At 38.3% G+C, this 19,930-nt stretch overlaps 2 protein-coding genes across 5 annotated transcripts; one reads left to right on the top strand and one right to left on the bottom strand.

Annotated features, from left to right (window-relative positions):
• Nucleotides 1–10,420: 10,420 nt before the first annotated feature.
• Nucleotides 10,421–17,488, top strand: LOC135623206 (uncharacterized). Of its 3 annotated transcripts, none has more exons than XM_065125882.1 (4): nucleotides 10,421–10,488; nucleotides 12,458–14,995; nucleotides 15,476–15,529; nucleotides 15,677–17,488. In XM_065125882.1, exons 2-4 carry the CDS (start codon nucleotides 12,523–12,525, stop codon nucleotides 15,730–15,732), a joined length of 2,583 nt encoding a protein of 860 aa, XP_064981954.1. In that variant the 5' UTR covers nucleotides 10,421–10,488; nucleotides 12,458–12,522; the 3' UTR covers nucleotides 15,733–17,488. The 3 variants fall into 3 exon arrangements, with proteins under 3 accessions (XP_064981954.1, XP_064981953.1, XP_064981952.1); XM_065125881.1 differs by having other exon boundaries at nucleotides 15,646–17,488; XM_065125880.1 differs by having other exon boundaries at nucleotides 15,643–17,488.
• Nucleotides 17,489–17,636: 148 nt separating this feature from the next.
• Nucleotides 17,637–19,267, bottom strand: LOC103998179 (protein LURP-one-related 8). Of its 2 annotated transcripts, none has more exons than XM_009419572.3 (2): nucleotides 18,923–19,267; nucleotides 17,637–18,313 (listed from the first exon to the last, which is right to left on the bottom strand). In XM_009419572.3, exons 1-2 carry the CDS (start codon nucleotides 19,181–19,183, stop codon nucleotides 17,894–17,896), a joined length of 681 nt encoding a protein of 226 aa, XP_009417847.2. In that variant the 5' UTR covers nucleotides 19,184–19,267; the 3' UTR covers nucleotides 17,637–17,893. The 2 variants fall into 2 exon arrangements, with proteins under 2 accessions (XP_009417847.2, XP_009417848.2); XM_009419573.3 differs by having other exon boundaries at nucleotides 17,637–18,295.
• Nucleotides 19,268–19,930: the final 663 nt, after the last annotated feature.

Genomic DNA, 19,930 nt, shown 5'->3' with positions numbered 1-19,930 from the left:
ATCCTAACAATTGGTATCAGAGCCCGGTTAACTCTCAAACGGATTAAAACCCAAGAGAGATGGCTTACGACGGAAACCAAGAGGGCCATTCCATTACACGTCCACCCATGTTTAATAGGACGGACTACACCTATTGGAAGACCCGAATGAGGATCTTTCTTATTTAAGATCTTATTTCTATGGACGTTGAACTCTGGAATCTTGTCGAGAATGGTTTTTCAAAGTCTTCTCTTCCAATGATCGATTGGAACGATTCGGAGAAGAAGGCTTTCGCTCTTAATGCAAAGGCTATGAATGCCTTATTTTGCGCACTTGATAAAAACGAGTTTAATCGTGTTTCGATTTGTGAAACTGCATTTGATATTTGGCACACACTCGAAGTGACTCATGAAGGCACAAGTAGAGTGAAAGAGTCAAAAATCAATCTTTTGTTACACTCTTTCGAACTTTTTCGGATGAAACCGAGTGAGACTATTGGCGACATGTTTACCCGTTTCACGGATGTTGTCAACGGTCTAAAAGGACTCGGAAAAGGTTTTTCGGATTTTGAGCTCGTAAATAAGATTCTAAGATCCCTTCCTAAGAGTTGGGATCCTAAAGTCACTGCTATTCAAGAGGCAAAAGATCTAAACAACTTCCCTCTTGAAGAACTAATTGGGTCATTAATGACCTACGAGATGACTTGCAAAGCTCATGAAGAGCAAGAAGACATCCTTCCAAAGAACAGGAAGGATATGGCACTTAGAACTTTGGAAGATCACTTGAAAGAAAACTCAAGTGATGAGGACTGTGATGATGACTTGGCACTTCTTACAAAAAAATTTAAAAAATTCATTAAAAGAAACAAGTTTAAGAATGACACTAAAAGTAAACTTGAACCTAAGAAAGACCAAATTATTTGCTATGAGTGCAAAAAGTCGGGACACTACAAGAGTGATTGTCCCCAAGCCAAAAAGAGAACAACAAAAAAGAAGGCGCTCAAAGCAACATGGGATGATTCAAGCGCGTCTGAAGAAGAGGAGTCCAACACCGAGCAAGTTGCTCATTACGCCTTAATGGCCACCAGAGAGGAGGTAACAAATTTATTAGATGCTGATTTATCTTTCGATGAATTATTAAATGCCTTCCATGACTTATTTGATGAATGCAAGATTATCAATAGAAAATACAAATTGCTGAAAAAGGAGCATGATAGTCTTACCTGTGATTTTGATAAGTTAAAAATTGAATATCATGATAGTTTAAATTCATGTATCAAATGTCATGATCTAGAAACTCTCCAAAAGGAAAACGTACTACTTAAGGACACCTTGAAGAAATTCGAGGTTGGTAGCAAGTCATTGAACATGATCCTTACGAACAAGGGTCACATTCAAAAAAGAAGTGGAATTGGATTTGTGAGAAGTCCTCACCTAAATCCAACCACCTTTATAAAAGGCCCCATCTTACATATTCAACACCAAGCAAAATGTAACTTTTGTTGCAAATTTGGACACAAGACACATTGTTGTCCATTCAAGAAAATAAGTCCAAACAAATTGATTTGGGTTCCTAAAGGAACCATAATAAATTCTATGCAACATGATAGACAATTTCGATCTATTTGTGAGGGACCCAAAAGCAAATGGGTACCTAAAAATCATCCCTTCCTATAAAAACATTAAAATTTTAGGCTGGAGCAAGAAATAATATTCTGCTCCTTGACTCTCGATAGTCATAACCCAAGAGTCAAAAAGGAACTCGCAACGCTTAAATAACAAGTGGAAGTTATGAAATCACAAATGCGATTTGGATACAACCTTATTTGACTTTTCAGAATTAGAATCATATGATTCCCAAATTCACATATCCCCTTGATCTTCGAACCCATCAATTTTATCATCTACGAATCAATTCTTGTATCATGAAGAAACTAAATATGTTATGAACTTAAAGGGGATACCAAACAAACTATCAACATGTGTACGACATGAGGAGTACGCATGTTAAAAGATCTATCTTGATCGTACAAGAGCTTCTTCCTTAAAATAAAAACTCATACGAAATCACGTAAGAAACATAAATTGCTCTGAATGAAAAACTCTCCTCAAAGCAAAGGCTCCCTGATCAAATCATGTTAAGTGCTCATTGGGTGCAGGCGGTGGCACCTCTCCAGCTGGCGGTGGCACCTCCAGCTACCACGGGTTGCCAGCGGTTGCACCGCTCCAGCCAGAGGTGCAACCGCCCGCAACTCTGCCTTTTTAACCCACGCTAGGGCCGGCGGTGGAACCGACCCCAACTCACTCCCATTCCCTCCTCTACTCTTCCAAGTCTCCTCCATTCTCATTTCACTCCTCCAAGCTTCCCAAATACCTCCGATTTCGGAGCAAAAACATCAAAAATCCTTCCCTCTCCTGAAGATCTCATTAAGGTACTCTCTAAGAAGCCCTTAAACTCTGTTTCTTGATTCATTTACTTTTGCTCATCACTATTATTCTAAACAGCAGTAGTTATGGGATCTAGAAGATCCTCAAGGGACAAAGGAAAGAGAAGATTAGTAGAAGACTTTGATTCCACCCTTTTCGATTCAAAATACCATGCTGAAAAATTTTCCTCCTTCAAACTTAGAAGTATCAATAAGGGAAAATACGTAGATCTGAATGAACTAAGAGACTTAGAGACTATCCAATGGTTTGCAAACCTAGATCTACTTCCTATCTTACAAATTAATGAACCCATCTATCCAAGACTAGTAAGATTGTTTTACAACAACATACTAGTAGATGAAGAAGAAAGGATGTCCACCTATCTCTTAGGACAACATATTTCAATTATGGATAGATTCATTTGCGACATGATAGGCATTCCCATGAAAAGTAGAGGACTTTACTTTAGAGGATCATGGGATGATGAAAATATTGGAACAACATATGTTGAAGCCCTACAAACAATTTTTGCCAATCCAAACTTAGAATTTGTTCCTAAAAGTTGTGAACATTTACTGCCTCTAAACACTAAGGTACTTCATCACATCCTAATTAGCTTCATTCTTCCTAAACAATATCATCATGATGAAATAAGCCAATTAGAATTAGGAACTATGTATATGATCATGAAAGGAAATGACATCTGTCTTGGTTATCTTATCCAACAAAACATGTTGGAACTATCTAAGAAAGACATGATGCTCCCATATGGTGATATAATAACTAGAATAATGAAAGCCTATGACATTCTAATACCACCAGAAGAAGAAGTAATGAAAGTAGATAGATTTAGCATAATAAACAAAAATCTACTTCACCGACTAAGATGTAATTATAGAAACGGTAACTGGGTTAGAATGCCAAGAAGAACTGATCCCCCTCAACCTGAACCAGAACCGGAAACACCTATATTTAGGGGTACCCAATCTCCTCCGATCTGTCCCTTTGAGGAAATACATCCAATTGAGCAAACTCATACATCATCCGTCGAAGACATTGGGATTCGGATGGACCTATTCGAACATAGACAAGAACGGATTGAACAACGACAAGATCAAATCCTATCTGAGCTGCAGCAAATTCATAGCCAATTTGACTCCTTGTTTAGGCACTTCAATTTTCCACCTCATGAATGAACTTGTATGAATGGTTGTTGTTGTTGTAAACTCCTTATGTTACTCACCATAATGTGCTTTGTCATGATCTCTGATATGGTTGTATACATCTATCATGGTAAACTTATGTTTTGTGCCCTGTGATTGAAAGGTTATCTCGGATTTTTATGGTATAATTTTTTAAGTGATATGGAATGTTGTGCTAAAAGTTTTGAATACCTTGTAATTTCATAAGAAGAGAATTAGGAATGTTGATGTGTCCGAATACTTAAACTAATTCAAATTATTTTTCGGACTTTATTGAATGATCAACTCACTTGATTACCATTACATAACATGTGTTGAAATGTTTTGTCTTCATGATAATATCTTGTCCGAATGCATCTCATTATTCGAATGCTATAAAACAGATTTTCTCGTACACTTTCATGAAAAATAAGTTTCTGAAATAGATTTGATGAAGTGATTCCTGTGTATGTATTCCATCTTGCAATATCTTTACGTATACAATGGATTATAACAAAAAGGGGAAGAAGTATTCAAAGCAAAATTACTCTATAAGCTTGCTAATATTATTTTCCTGGTATCACAATTACCATGCTTTTTATTGATGACAAAGGGGGAGAAATATATGAATTGATAAACACTGCCATGATTATGCCTATGTCATACTTGCATCACAGAGAAATACTTGAGTGATGCTATAAACACTGCTATGATTATGCCATCCTTGCATCACCAAAAGATATATGAACATGTGCTATAGTTTGCATTATGCCTTGAGTTGACATCTTACCATGTGAAAAAAATGCAAAACTTGCTAGAATATTTGAAGTGTGTACATCATGTAATAATGCTTCACAGCTTTATATGATAATGTTCAACTGCATGATGAATAGTTACAAACACAATCATACAAACTTGATGATGTATGTCAAGCCTTCACATCATCCTTGAAGAGATACATCATGATAGGTATCATGATGGGAGTATTGATAAGTTTAACTGATCTAACTTATCAATACGTCACTTGAATTCTTAGGTCTTGAACTCAAGGTTGACTTATCTCAACTATGGCATATAGACAGGGGGAGTTAAGGATAACTCCATTATCAATTGATTGTCATCATCAAAAAGGGGGAGATTGTTGAATCTCGGATTTTGATGATGAAGTCAATTGTCATTTGTTGTCTAATCTATGTGTTGAGATAAGTGTGCAGGATTAACTATGATAAAAGTTAGACAAGCAGCAGGAGTTGCGCCGAAGTCAAGTTTATGATCACGTTGGGAGTTCGAGAGTTCGACGGAAGTTCGGATGGTCGTCGGAGGTTCTGCGGGAACAAATCCGAGAAGTCCAGAAGCTTGCCAAGCGAAGCTCATTGGAACTCGCCAAGTGGATCGTCGCAAGTCCAAGAGTTTGCCGGAAGTCCGTAGGAGCATCACCGAGGGTTCATCGGATGATCAACAGAAGTTCGTCGGAAACTCGCCGGAAGAAGCGAGTGACGCACCGAAGCAAAGCTGCAGAAATTGTCTTAGATTTAATCATAGTTAGCACGTTGATTAAGTTGGAAATGGGAGGTGATCCCATTAGCTTAATCTTGGGGCAATTGGGCCCCTGAAAAACTGAAATTGGGCCGAATGGAGCTACCCATTCGAACCCTGATTGCACCAGGAGGTGCAACCGCCCAGCCAGGAGGTGGCACCGCCTGAGCTCAGTCTTCGAGCAAGACTGGGTGGTGCAACCTCCCCTAACAGAGAGGTAGCACCGCCTGAGCTCAGTCTTCGAGCAAGACTGGGCGGTGTAACCTCCCCTGATAGAGAGGTAGCACCGCCTGAGCTCGGTCTTCGAGCTCTGGCAGAGAGGTGCAACCGCCTCAGTCAGGAGGTGGCACCGCTTGGGGCTTAGTCTCCGAGCCAGACTCAGGCGGTGCAACCGCCCCTGACAGAGAGGTGCAACCGCCTGGGCTCAGTCTTCGAGCTCTGCCAGGCGGTGCAACCGCTCCAGTCAGGAGGTGCAATCGCCTGATCCCGGAATTCCGGGATTTGATCGTTTTGAGCTCCAAATTTGAACTGGGTTGGGGCCTATAAATACCCCACCCATTCAGCACTGAAGAGATATAGACCTACACCGAATTCTAGATCTTTTCTGTGATTCTAAGAGCTCAAATTTGTGTTAAGTCCAAAAGTTCTCCTCTTTCTATTCTTCAAGTCTTGAGTTGTAAAGAGAGGAGAGAAAGGTTCTGTAAGGGTTGTCTCCTGAGCCCGTCAAAAGGAGTGAAACTGTAAAAGGGCAGTTGGCCTTCGCCTATTGAAGGAAGGCCTCTAGTTGACGTCGGTGACCTCGTCGGTGGAGGAAGCCAAAAGTGGAGTAGGTCAAGGCTGACCGAACCACTCTAAATCTCTGGTTTGCTTTTGTTTTGAGCACTTTATCATTACTGCAAACCTCCTACATAGCTACTGCTCTCTACGTTTTTACGAACAAGTTTCTAAGTTCTGATCTTTCCGAATTTGCATTCAGACGTAAATCGATGTTTTCGTACGATCTTTACATTGCAGTTTACGTTTACATTTTGATTCTATTTATAACTGCAAACTGTCTTCTGCGATTTTATGAACGAGTTTCTAAGTTCAGATCTTTTCAAACTGTGTTTAGACGTAAAACTGTGTTTTAGACGTAAACTACTTTTAAACGTAAAACTACGTTTAGACGTAAAACTACGTTTAGACGCAAACTGCGTTTAGACGTAAAACTGCATTTTAGACGTAAACTGAGTTTAGACATAAACTGAGTTTAGACGCAAACTACGTTTAGACGTAAAACTGCGTTTAGACGCAAATTGCATTTAGACGCAAATTGCGTTTAGACGTAAACTGTGTTTAGACGTAAACTGCGCTCAATCTTAAGTAATATTAGAATCGGCTTTTACATCGAAATCATTTTTATCGAACGAACGCAGCTTTCGTTTTTAATTGCTGAAAGATTTCCGCTGCACTAATTCACCCCCCCCCCCCCCCCCCCCCCCCCTCTTAGTGCTCTCGATCCTAACAGAGATTACTGGGTAGAGACCCACTAATCTAAGAGACTTGGATATTTGAATGGATATCCAATACCAAATGTGACAAGATTCATTATGGTTAAGTTAATATGGAGCCTCTATAAATAAGAGAAAACCAAATGGTCATATTTACATATAGAAATTCATGTTCTCCAATAAAAATTAGATAAAATGACCTAATCAAGTTTATTGTCAAAGAGTCCCCGATAGTCGTATTTACATATAGCATATAATCCATTGGTCTAAGTTGAATGCGCAAGTGATAAGTAAAATATTACGAAACAAACATAGATTGGAACCATGGTTAAACAAAAATTTTATATTCTATCAAAAACAGAAACAATACCTTCGACCATTGATTCAGAAGCTTTAGAATCATATTCAGTAGTAATATACACTCTGTCGGGCTGATGATTTAGGAGGTAGTGGCTCTTTCTTCTTGTTCAAAGGGTAGTCTTGATTGAGTTAATTATACTTTTAATGAAGTTCAGTCAAGTTAAGACAAGTATCTCAAAGAGTGACAAAAATACTATAAGAACTTCACTTATATATACTTAGAAGTGGTGCCACTTCGATCGAGAGTTGGAGTTTCTCTCATAAAAGTTCATGAACTTGGATGAGCCTAAGGCTATATTAGGGCTGAGCAATAATTTATGAGGAATATAAGGATATTATATTTATGTATATGATGTCACTAGTGTTATCATTAGGAATAACAAATTCAAAACTTTTATGCTATTTGGGATTTCGACTTAACTTTGTGATACTTATACTAAGGTAATATTCAAATAGAAAGATATATTACTTTATTCATTAATACTATTTAATCAATTTGAGAAAATTTTAAATTTAAACAAGTGGGGATTGTTATAAATTGCTTAAATTAAAAAAAAAGATTTCTTTTCGAAAGATTTATTTGAAAATGTGATTTCCATTATAGTTATTTTGATAATTATTTTTGTGTCTTTTATGAAAATATATATAAATAAGTATTTGAGAATAAATTATGAATATATCTCTTTCATATTCTTTTTTTTTTCTCGATAACTCTCCAAGTGATTGAATTAGACATTCTCTAATTCTTCTTTGAAGATTTTTTTATTGTTTACTTAATACATATTTTCTAAATATTTTTCATATCCATTGATACTATTTGTATCAAACCCAAAGTAATTTTGTTGAGAAGATGATGTATATATTTCCTATAATATTCTTCATCTTGTGTTTATTATTTGTTTTCATCCTCTTCTTTGTTATATTTTCCAACGTTAACATATAAATCTGTTTACTTCAAAGGAAAGTGAAAGGCTGTTCTTATTCTGATCCATAAAGGCAGGAAATACTTTATGATCGAAACATTCTCTAGTGAGTATAAGTATGTGTAGGATAAATAAAAGGAAGCAAATAAATAAGTGACAGAAAAAGTAAACCTCTTATTTGGACAAAGAAAAAGAAACGACGGCACCTTTCCTCAAGTCTTGTCCTAGTTTCTCTGCTAATCTTCTAAAATAATCAAAGACTATGGTTGTCTCTCCTCTTTCCTCTTCCAGCCAATTCTCTCGATCCTAAAAAATATTGTCAACAAGCTGTGGGCTTTTTGTTCTTATAGCCTATGCTCATATCCAATTATCTCAATTGTACATAGTTTTATCAATACATACAGCCTAGTTGCAAAAATTTGTTCGAAAAGGAATAATGATAAAATATTTGGTGTCGCAATAGTGTTGTTCAGCTGGATGACCAGAGTTTGAGCTGCAAAAACAATTTCTTCACTTACTGGGATAAAATTGCATACGTTAACCTTTCTCGAGCTTGGCATTGAGAGGAGCTTTGTACACTATATATATATATATAGCTTATAGTTTCTTGGGCTTATAGTGTTAGTATTTGATAAACAAGAAACCAACGAAACAAGACACCTTTTGAGTCTATTCTCGTACTTGACTAGTATGAATTTTAGCAAACATCAGCAGCCTACTGAGCTATCACTAAATTGTCATTGCTGTTCCAATCGGTGTGTGGCTTGTCCTTGCCAACACCAGGTATCAATATCAACTCTATTTTATTTGTTTGTCACTTGTCCTTGCCAACACTAAGAATCCACATCCACTTTTAAACAGAGGACAGTTGACTAATGAATAGAATCCGGTTGTGACCTGAGATTTATCATCAACTCCCTCAAATTTTGCTTATTATGATGACAATTGCTGCATGAGTATATAGCAAACCATTCTCTTGATAAACATATAATTGTTGACAGATGATAAGATCATTTGAAAGAATAAAATCGTGCAGTCGTTTAGTCTCACATTAATTGAGGAGCATGAGAACAAACGGATCGTTCCTCCGTCGGATCTTTTTTTCATACCCTCAAAAGTGTTTTTTAAAGTTCATGAGTCTCGAAAAAATAAAATAGTGTGATAGGAGAACCTACCACATCATTAATCGACTAATCAAATAGTCCATTATCAGATTGGTGCTAGAAGGAGAGCCCAAGACCTATACCTCGATCGAGCAAACTTGCTCATGAGCCATGTATCTTGGCTATGAGCCCGTAGGGGTGCTAGGAGGGCCCAAAACTTTCACTTTGGGTATAAGTCTTTGGCTCCCGATAAGACCATTTAGCTCTATATTAGTTAAAGAGTATATGAACTAAGTGCTATAATTTCATAAAGTCTCTCTTATCTTCAAACGTGCTTTTTAAAGCTCACAAGCAATCATGCGGGCATACCCATTACCCAAAGCAAATAATTTCTCATGAGCCTACAGGCCACACTAATAGTTGGCTGACCAAATTGGGCCCTTATCATCGAGCACCATCTTTTCTTCGATGAGATTGTCACATTCTCACCAAAATTAAAAAATTAACCTTATTTCATCAAAAAAAAAATGATTTATGGTCCAGGTACACCCACAACCTAAAGTAGACAATTCTTTCTTCAGGAGCGCACTAATAACCAATCGCCCAAATTATCCCTTATCAGATTGGTGTTATAGGGAGGGCCCAAGACCTGCACCTTGGTTATGAGTCATTGACTCCCATACGGAAAGAGCACTAATAAAACCATTTGGTCCAACATTAGTTAAGGAATATGAGAATCAATAGCTCATAAGTTCGTCGGATCTTCCTTATCCTTAAAGGTGCCTTTTAGAGCTCATGAAAGAGTAAAACCATATCGAAACACCTATTGTACCTATCGTTCAAAACATATAATTTCTCATGAATTTACGAGCCATGACCAAAATGGCCCCTTATCACCGGGCATCATTTTTTCTTGGATGAGATTTTCACATCCTCACCAAAGTTCAAAATTTGATCTTATTTGTATAAAAAAAAATTTCAAATTTTCATGATTTATGGTAGTTATCTTTCTCTATAGTTCTATGCATTGCACATGTTTTTTTTTCTCAAAAAACAAAATCTAATATTAATATTACATTGGATTCAATTTTTTCTCAAAAAAAATTCTAATTGGTCAATATTTTCTCCTTCGTTCTACCTGGTGGCCCGGTGGTCCCACGCAAGATGGCAGGTTTCTCGTGGAGTCCTTAACACTGTTCTTATTGTTTCAGAACAATCATGTGTCATTTTTATACAAACAGCTAGCGGCCACCGGTACGGGATACCCTCCGTAACGGTCGCTTTCGCGTGACGGCGACGTGTCGGTGAACACAATAATTCCCGTTATACAATGGTGAGAAAACAGCGTTTCTAATGTTAGTGGCACTTCTGTAAATATTGGCAATTTGATTTGTACAAATGTCGCGCTCGTAGTGCCTTTGGGGCTCCCTCGACCTCACTCCGTCACAGAAAGCGACCGGCGAGGGGGGGGGTTTCTCCGGTAGGATCTGGTAATCTGGGATCGTGTGGTTTCTTTCTCGCTCTTGTTGGAGTGCGCTTTGATGGATGTGATTGCATTTTGATCGGTATTCGGATTCGTTTTCGGCCAAAGATTCCATCTTGGTCCTTGCTCTTGGCAGAATTCGGCAATGTGTTCTGCAATTAGGGCTTTGCTTTTGTCTTATATGATATTTTCATTGGAGATGTAGTTTATTAGTTTAGATAGTGCGGCGTTTCGGTTGTGCATGCGTTGGCGTTGATGGGCTTGAATTAAACATTTGTGCAGTTTAAAGTTGCTTGAGCTTGAATCGGTTCCTTTTGCAATGAAAGAACTTATGCTATACAGATATCTTTTGGTCGTGCATGCTTGAGCTGGAATCAAGTTTCTTGTTCGTGAATCAGATATATTTCATTTTTCTTCTCTTGTCTGGAAGTTTATGTACTTGAGGTGATCGATGATCCCATGCACTTGGAAGTTCAGCGCATCCGATGACTTATTTGGCTTGATGAAAAACGTTGACTTCTTTTTCTAATCTGAAGCAGTTCTGCTTTTTGTAGATGGTGGGTTTAGTATATTGCTTCTTGTGTAGTATCGGGAGTGTCTCAATTAGTTTAGGGTGCATTTGTTTGATTAAATACTTCCTTGAGAAGTGTGCTTGCTGTGATATTTTGGCAGAAAACAAGAAACTTTCTTACACTGCTTTGTTTTCTTTTTTTTCATACTGCAAAGACATTATTTTTGACATATACAAGAAAAGATTATTGCAGAGACGAGAATGATGTGATAGATGTGTAGAATTTGCAGGAAAGATTTTTTTTTTATTTCGTGAATAATTATGTGTGTGACTTTGACTGAGAATAAAATGAGAAAAAATTGTTTAAGATGATATGCACATATGTTAATAAGACTTGTAGATTGTAGTATGAGTAGAGACACATGGAGGTCTATGAAAAATTTACGAAAAGCTGTAAATAAAGATTTAAATATTGTTAATTTAACTAAGGATATTAATTTTTATAGAGTTCAGTGGTAGCAAAAGATCCATATGTAGACGCCGTATAGTTGGTGGAATACAACAGTTTATTGTTGTTGCAAAGAGATTACCTTATTTATTTTCCAAATCCTGCTGACTTCTAACCAAAAATGTTTTGTTTCTCTTTTCTCATTCTTTCTCTTTTTAGAAATTTTGTGGCCCAGTTGATGACCATATGGCTTGGATATCTCAGTCTTATGGGGCTCAATGAATATCTCATTTGACATCTCAGTTGGAAATGCAAAATTAATGAGCCCCTTCTCATCGTAACAACCGATTAGCTGCTCCATTTGCTTCTCAATATGTGTGTAAATGGTAATGCCTTTGGTTGATCCTGTTAACAACCTTCTTGCTTTGCAAACAATTTTTTTTCCTAATGTTAAGGACTGTAATAATGTGGATAAAGATTAAAGAAATCTGTCTGCTGTCTCTCTTCTTTCCTTCTCATCACCTTTTCCTACTTCCATAGAACAATCCTTTTTTTCCTTGTTTTCTCCCTCTGTTTTCAAACTCTGAATACTGAACAGCCATTCTGCTTGCTGTTTCCAACCTGCAATCTGCCTAGATGGTTGTCTAGGCTGCTTACATCTGAATTTTTTGATAAGTAATAATCTATTCTGCTATCAAATACAGGAGGTACATCAGAGTTCTTCTATGGGCACTTAAGCTCTTGCTGGTCTTGTCTACTATGTGCATTCTTTTAAGAAATTTACCATAAGTTGATGACATCAGCATTTTGTATTCCTTTGATGTTTGCATCTATGTTTTTTAATCTGGTAGATTCAAGAAGCACTAGTTCTGCAAGTTCAAGTCTTTGGTTCCTTTTTTTCTATGAATTATCAATGTGTTCTGGACTTCATACATAATTCCTGTTCCATTTGCAACTTAATTATTTTTTTTTTGTCACTCTGGATTTTTAATCATCCCGTTTGTTTCCCGAGTCCAGGGATTCTGTCAAAGTACCTATCGTAGATCCCAGAAGGCCAACTGGTTGAATGGTCATTTGAAAAAATGATCTTAGATGATACAAGGAACACCTCCGAGGACATTACAGAGGAGGTATATTCCTTAAGTCCAGAGTTCAGTGAAGCAAAATCTGAGAACCTTTTAATCTCCCCAGTCAAAATTGCACAAGATGAGTGGCAGAGCTCAACAGAAAGTGAGAACTCCACTGAGTGTAGTGATGAAGATCAGACTTTTACTGAAAGAAGCCAACCTGTTATAAGAACTGTCACTGCTAGAAGGTCTTCTTCTCCTATGCGACGAATACAAATAGGAAGGCCTGGGTCTCGGAGGTCTACTGCACCGACCATTAAAAGCCTCAATTACTTTCCCGCTAGGGAAAGAATTACATCCATCAGAGATTCTGATGATAACAACAGTGGAGATGAAGAACCAGACAAGCCAGCAAAGAAGCCTGAGAATATAATGATTAGGATGAGCATCCAAGAGGCGATTTGCCTTTTTGAAAGCAAACAGAAAGATCAAATTCTCGATATTCAGAAAAGGGGAACTTCAGGTGAAGTCTCTCTGAGTACCAATAGAACTGTACTAAGAAGATGGAGTGCTGGTATGGGCGATTCTCTGACTCCTCAGGAAAATGCTTCTCAGTCCATATCTCAGAGCAACCACACCAATTTGGTTCCTGAGGCAGGAAATAACAAATTGGCTGATGTGAAGGTTGAGTCTGATATTCCTCCATGCAGTTTGGATGCAATTGGATCGGATACTGCTCGGGTCTTTACGTCAACAAAGATGGAGATGATGATTACCCCATCAAAGGATAGTACTGCTGAGTTGGTAACATCCAAAGCTGAAGAAATTGATGATATACCAGCTACATCAGCTGAGGAGAGCAGGCAGAAAGAACCTATGCTCAATCAAATGTCAATGAAAATGATGGAGAGCAGTCCTGCCAAATACCAAGGTCCTAAGGCTGGTTCTGGTGGATCTCTGTCTAGCTTGAGTGAGCAGACATGTGGTTTCTACAGTCAATATAAGGAGAAAAGGGATAAGAAAATTCGAGCAGAAAATGCCAAGAAACATTCAGAAATTCAAGCACAACTTAAAGTGTTACAGGAAACCCTGAAACCAAGCAAAGCAGACACAGCCTTGAAATATGGAGTCACTACCAAAAAGCTTGACTGGTCCAGCAATTCTCGACAACCCCGAAGAAATTCATCTCCACCAGTGTTACACAAGAAAGAAGTTTCAAAAACAGCATCATTAAAAATGGCTTCACCAAAATCATCACCATTGCCAACTACACGTCGTTCATGGTCATCAGGACCATTGCAAAAAGCAAGTGGAGCTCAACCAGTTAGTAGTTCTCCTAGAGTGTCTACCGCTAATACAACCCTGCGCCACTGGAAGTCCCAGCCTACTTCTACAACTCCACCCAGCCCCATACCTGAAAGGTCATTGCATCAACCTAAAGGTAAGCGCGAAGCCAAAACCGATGTTAAGACAACTGTTAGAAGTGAAGGAGCAATGAAGCAGAAAACAGCTACAATCACCAACAAAACTGTGAAAAAAAAAGTTCCATCAGCTTCTGTAGATGCTTCTGGTTCGCTGATGGCAAAGACAGGTTTCAACAATAAGGTCACGAAGAAGAATAGTGTTGTTCCTTTGGAGGCCAAACCCTTCTTGAAGAAAGGCACTGGGTTTGAGGCCAGTGTTAGCCATGTAATAACCAAGTTTAGAGTTACTCAGTCTGTTGCTTCATCAAACAGAAGTGACATTACTATTCAAGCCGAAGAAGAGGAGCCTACACTGGAGACAACTGAATCAACTGCCAAGGTGCTGGAGGTTGATCTTGCTGAACAAGCAAATTATGTTGATACGAATTCAGTTACTTCACTGGATAACAATTTAAATATTGAAAACACAGAAAATGTAAATCAAAGTTTAGCTGAGGTGGATAACAGCCCCAAAAGCTCTGTAGAGCTTGTTGTTTCTGAGATTCAACCTGATGAGGATATGGGCATCTCATCAGCTGCATGGGTGGAAGTAGAACATCAGGAAGTTTCCACTGCATATGACACTGGCCTGTCCAAAGCCAAGGTCTCCACTGCACATGAACCGACTCTTCTGTCAAGTCCTCATTTCCGACATCCATTCAATCAAATGCTTCAAGCTGATGGTACTGAACCAGTTATTATTGAATGGGGGAATGCTGAGAACCCTCCTGCATTGATCTATCACAGAGTTGCTCGCAAGGGATTGAAGAGGCTTTTGATGTTTGCCCGTAAGAGTAAGGGAGAGGCGGACGTGACTGGTTTGGCGAGCCCATCAGTATTCTCAGGAGAGGATAACACGGAAGATTCCAAAGCTGTGAATAAAAAGAATTGGGATGCATCGAGAAAAACTGCTCTCCATGCCAAGGGCTATAGTCAGCAGAAAACCATGCTTGGTGAAAGTTGTTGTGATGGAAATTTAAGCAAGGCGACAGTGGATTATCATGGAGTTTATGATGTCTTGCCAGGTACAAAAATGATAACATACTCTTGATTCTCATGATACTCATGTTCCTTTTATTTGCCCTTCCCAGAGTTCAACACATGTTGTTTATTTAAATTGGCATATTGACTTATTCCTCAAGATGTTAAAAAAAAAAGAACAAATTGAAGTGTGCAGCACGAAAGCATAGTGAACTACTGGTCAGTAGTACAACCTATATATTTCTATTTTAAAAAAAGGTACCTAGAATATGTAGCTTTATAAATGATTATGGAAGCAACTAGTAAGCAAATATTTACCCTATTTTGCTATGAAGCATGTGTCTGATCAGTCTGGTGAGTTGGTAGGCAGCCAAAACTTAGAAACTTGGTTATGTTGACTGAATTAAGATAGCCTAATGAATTATCCCAATTGAAGTGCATTCATGTAGTACTGTGCTATTTTGCCTTTACTTGTGCTTTGTGGATTCTTGTGCTGCTCAACTAAACTCTAGCAGTATCTCCAGGTTCTGACAAATTTCAGGAAGGTCATGTTTCATCAACAGCTACATCAACAAAAGGTAATTGTCAATGCAACAAATCTCCGTTACTTTTGTTGATGGTCGATTTATAAGTCCCGCATATTCCTTCTATCACACACTCTTCCCTATATTTGTTCCATCTCTACTTTCAGCAGCTAGGTCATTCTTCTCTCTCTCAACATTTAGGAGCAGCAGATCATATGAGACAAGGCCTTGATAGTTTGCAGAATGACAAGTCATAGTGCTGGTAAGTGGTAAGTTCCTTCCACTAGTGCCTGTAAGTGACTTGCCTTGACCAGGTATAGAGAGTCCAGCACTGATTTGTGGTATGTATGGTTCTCCACTTGTTCTTTTCCAGTTGTGTGTATTTCCTTTTTGCCTTTTTGTGGGTATTTCATATAAGGCGAGCATTGACATGATATATAATCGATGTGACTGGTGTAGTGGCATGCTGCAATTAAATCTTTCTTGTATATCTGGATATTTGATGCTTTTCTTTTTACACTGCATGTTCTTTCTCTCTTTTGTGGCTCTCCAGGTACATAATATGATGACTGCATGAACAATGTTCATCAGAGAATTAACTTGATTTCATGTAAGGCGAACATTGACAAGTTCGATATTGATGTAACAAATGTGATGATATCTCTGTCTTGTGCATCTTGATGTTTAATGCTTTGTTTTCGTCTACTCTTTTTGTGGTTCTTCGGACATCTAATATCATGACCATATGAACAATTTTCAGTAGATTAACTTGATATATATGAGCTGAGGATTGTTGCTATCAGAATTGATGTTGACAATGAAACCTATTCTTGCATATGTGATGTTTAATGCTCTTTTTTCTTCAATTACTATTCTTTTGGTGGGTTCTTCGGGTATGTAATGTCATGACCATATGAACAATTCTCATCATCGTACTACATGTAATGACATACTGCAACGGAGTCTATCTTGTACATCTAGATATGATTCTTATGAGGTGAGCATTAAAATTACATAATTGATTTGAACAATCAATCTTGTATATTTAACTCCGAGCATATTGATACGAACAGATTTGGCCTGACTAATGTAGTAATAAAATGCTGCGATGGACTCTATCTTCTAATTTAGATGTTTTATCAGATAAGTGAAATTAATTTACTGTCATGTTCTTTGAGTTCTTAACAATCTACTATGAGAAGTCCTTTTTCATATTTAGACTGGAGAAGTTATTGCATTAGTCAACTTCAAATAATTATGGTGACAATAGTCATTTGCTGGTGCCAAAATAAGACGTATATCACCTATAATATCCTTTGCTAGTATATGTGGCATTATCTATTTTTGTTCTTTCTTGTAGGATTAATGCCAATTGTGGAGATGGTTTACAGATTTCTCATCTCCCACTAGACTTGTATATATACACATGAACACATGCACTTTGTTATAATTTCTTAAATTAGCTTGTTTGCTTTAAATATATTGCTTCTATGTGAGTTAGGCTAATTATTCTGATGGTTGACTATTTATCCTTATGGTTTAAATTAGTGAAATTTCCTATAATTATTCTGTTGTTGGGACACGAGGTCATAACACATAATCTATTATAGGTTTATGTATAAATTATAGATTATTTTTTTTGAATTTATTAATTGATGTTGATGGTATACTTTTAGTTTATGTTTTTTGTAAATTAATGAGCATGACAATTTCTTCTATCACCAAATCATATTTTGTCAATTATGAATTCAAATTAATCAAATTATGCTTATACTTCAGAATTTAACCATCACGTTGAATTTATTAATTGATGTTGATAGTATATTATTAATCTATGTTTATGTTTTTGTGTTTTTTCTTTTCTTTTTCAAAGGATCAGTAGTTGACATCTTTGTATGCTGACCTGTATGAACAACAGAAACAAAGCACTGGTCATTATTTGTCTATTAGATCTGCAAACCAATAGACAATTTGGGTTCGGCTGGCATTCTAATCATCTTATATTAAGACCTTTTTGACCTACATAACTAAAGTTTAATGATAACAACAACGACAACAACAACAAGATTGTAAAGTTCCATAAAGTTCCAGATAGTTAAGATAAAGTTACATAGATCTTTTGTCGTCATTGAATAATTTATATACTTAAATATTACTGTCAAGAGATAACAAAGCATATCATATTTCAATTTTGTTTGCTTTGAATGAAAACTACAACTGTTTTTGAGGTGTACCCACCAAAATCTCAAACATGCTTCCATGCATCATCAGCTCTTGAGGAAGCACAAAAAAGAGATATATCTTCTTCTTCTTCTTCTCTCGTTGTTTTTGGTCATCTTGTCACATTGTTGTTCCAATATATAGCACAAATAAATTCCCATGAGATGGATGGATGGATGGATGCCCCGGAGACAACTCTCACAACCTCATAAAAACACAGGCTTCTCCGAGAAGTGACCGTCTGGATCCAAACATCTGTTCAAGGAGTATCACCATGGCCATCGCAAACGCTGCATCGAGCTCTGGCTCCACGATAAGGCGGAAGACGTCAAGGCCAAGGGCGATGCCTTGGGCAGACTCCTTCTTCTTGATCTCCGCCAGCTGCCTTCGCCTGTCGTCGTAGACCACACAGCATCGCCGCGAGTAGGAGCCCTCGACGTCGTATACGAGGCGCGACTTGGAGCCGGAGGTGCATGGAGCCGTCACTCGTGCCAGCGCCTTGGTGGAGTGGAGGAGGACCTTGTGCTTCTTGACTGCAAACCGTGGATTGACGGCCTCCTCACGATCATAGACCAGCCACTGGTCTCCTAGGCTCAGCTTCTGCATCATGAACACCCGCTAAAAGAGTTGACTTCAGCATACCAACAAGCTCATGATACTTGAGCATCAGCTCTGTTAGCTTTTGTTCAGGAAAACACAACTGCAGTGTGTTCTGTGGAAATAAAAGGTGTTTGGTGGATAATATTCCACCGTGATCGTTGCATCCTCTCATTTTAGAACAATCTCACGAACATTTTCTCATTATAATAACGAATAATTGCAATCTCACAGCCAACAAAATCATTTTAGTTCCAAGAAGCTCAAAAAAAGTCTCTTGCTTGAAGTAGAATTAGTTGCTACAACAGAGATTTGGGGCTCCTCTTATTCCGTTCTCTCTTCCAATTTTTCTTTTATAAAGATCAAAACATTACCAATAGGAATCCCATTTAATGCAAAGAGGGAACTAAAAAATTGAGAAATAACATTAAAACTAGGCTAATGTTAGAAGCTTTTTGATCAAAAATCATATTTTGAGCCCCAAAGTTCCAATTTTGTGTCCCGCGAAAAGAACAAGACCCATAAATATTGGCTAGATTGCAATTAGGGTCAAATCCAACAAGGAAGAAACGGCTAGAAATGCTCCATGGAGAGAAAACCCCGTTTAGATCGATCGAGTGGTTTCGGTACCTTTTTCCGGATGGTGAGCAGCGGCTTCCCAGCGGCGTCCATGAGAACGATCTCGTCGCTGCTCCCCGAGGAGTAGTTGTCGACTCGGAACACCAGGTTCCCCTTGGAGTCGAACACCGTGAACCCGTTCCCGTTAAAGAGCAGCGACTTCCGCCACACCGTCAGCGCCGTCGCCTCCGCGGCCCTCGCTCGGCCGTCGCAGGAAGCCTCGGCCGTGGGCGACTCCGCCGCCGCCGCGGCGTTGGGGTGAACCTTCGGCATCTCCACCGGAGCCCCCTCCCCCCTCCGGTAGCCGGATCGGAGACGGAGACGGAGACGGAGACGGAGTCGGGGAAGAAGGACGACGAGCTCGACTTGGGCCGAACCAGCGGTCGGTATTTATAACTCACGGTTACGCGTCGGCACGTGACAGGAGGGCGACGATGACGTCGGCGGGTGTCTTCGTGACATTGAACTTAATTAAGGGAGGGATTAAAATAATAACAGTCGAAAGCGTAGTACTAATTGATGGGTTTGGAAAGCCACGTGGCAGCAGTAAAGCAACTGGTCCGCCGGTGTTCCAATCGACCAACTGAAAGGTCGAACTGAACCGAATCGATTCGGTTCAAACCCATTCATTAATAGTTAGTGGCATAAATGATTTCGATGGAGGATATTTAAATTAATCAATTTAAAACCGATTGATTCTCAATCGATTTCGATTTATTTTAAACCTATTTTTATTTTAATCAAACTAATTTCGACACCTATTCTCGATTTAATTCTTTATTACTTTTTAGGCAAAGAGTCAAACTAGCAACGATTACAAATGAAATTATCAGCATTCATTTGAATTAAGAACATAAATAAGTAGATCTTAGCTTGGTTTAAATGATTAAGCTATTAAATAATCTTATTTGGTATTATTTTCACCCTACAACCATTCACAATAATTATAGGAACTATGGTCTGCAGTACCGGACCATACCGCCCGATAGGCTTCCGGTACGTGGACCGCCTGTTACCGAT

Source organism: Musa acuminata, chromosome BXJ2-9 (genome assembly GCF_036884655.1).
Source record: "Musa acuminata AAA Group cultivar baxijiao chromosome BXJ2-9, Cavendish_Baxijiao_AAA, whole genome shotgun sequence".
Lineage (NCBI taxonomy): Eukaryota > Viridiplantae > Streptophyta > Magnoliopsida > Zingiberales > Musaceae > Musa > Musa acuminata.
The sequence above is the reverse complement of the archived record's forward strand: the minus strand, read 5'-3'. Positions and strand labels throughout refer to the sequence as shown.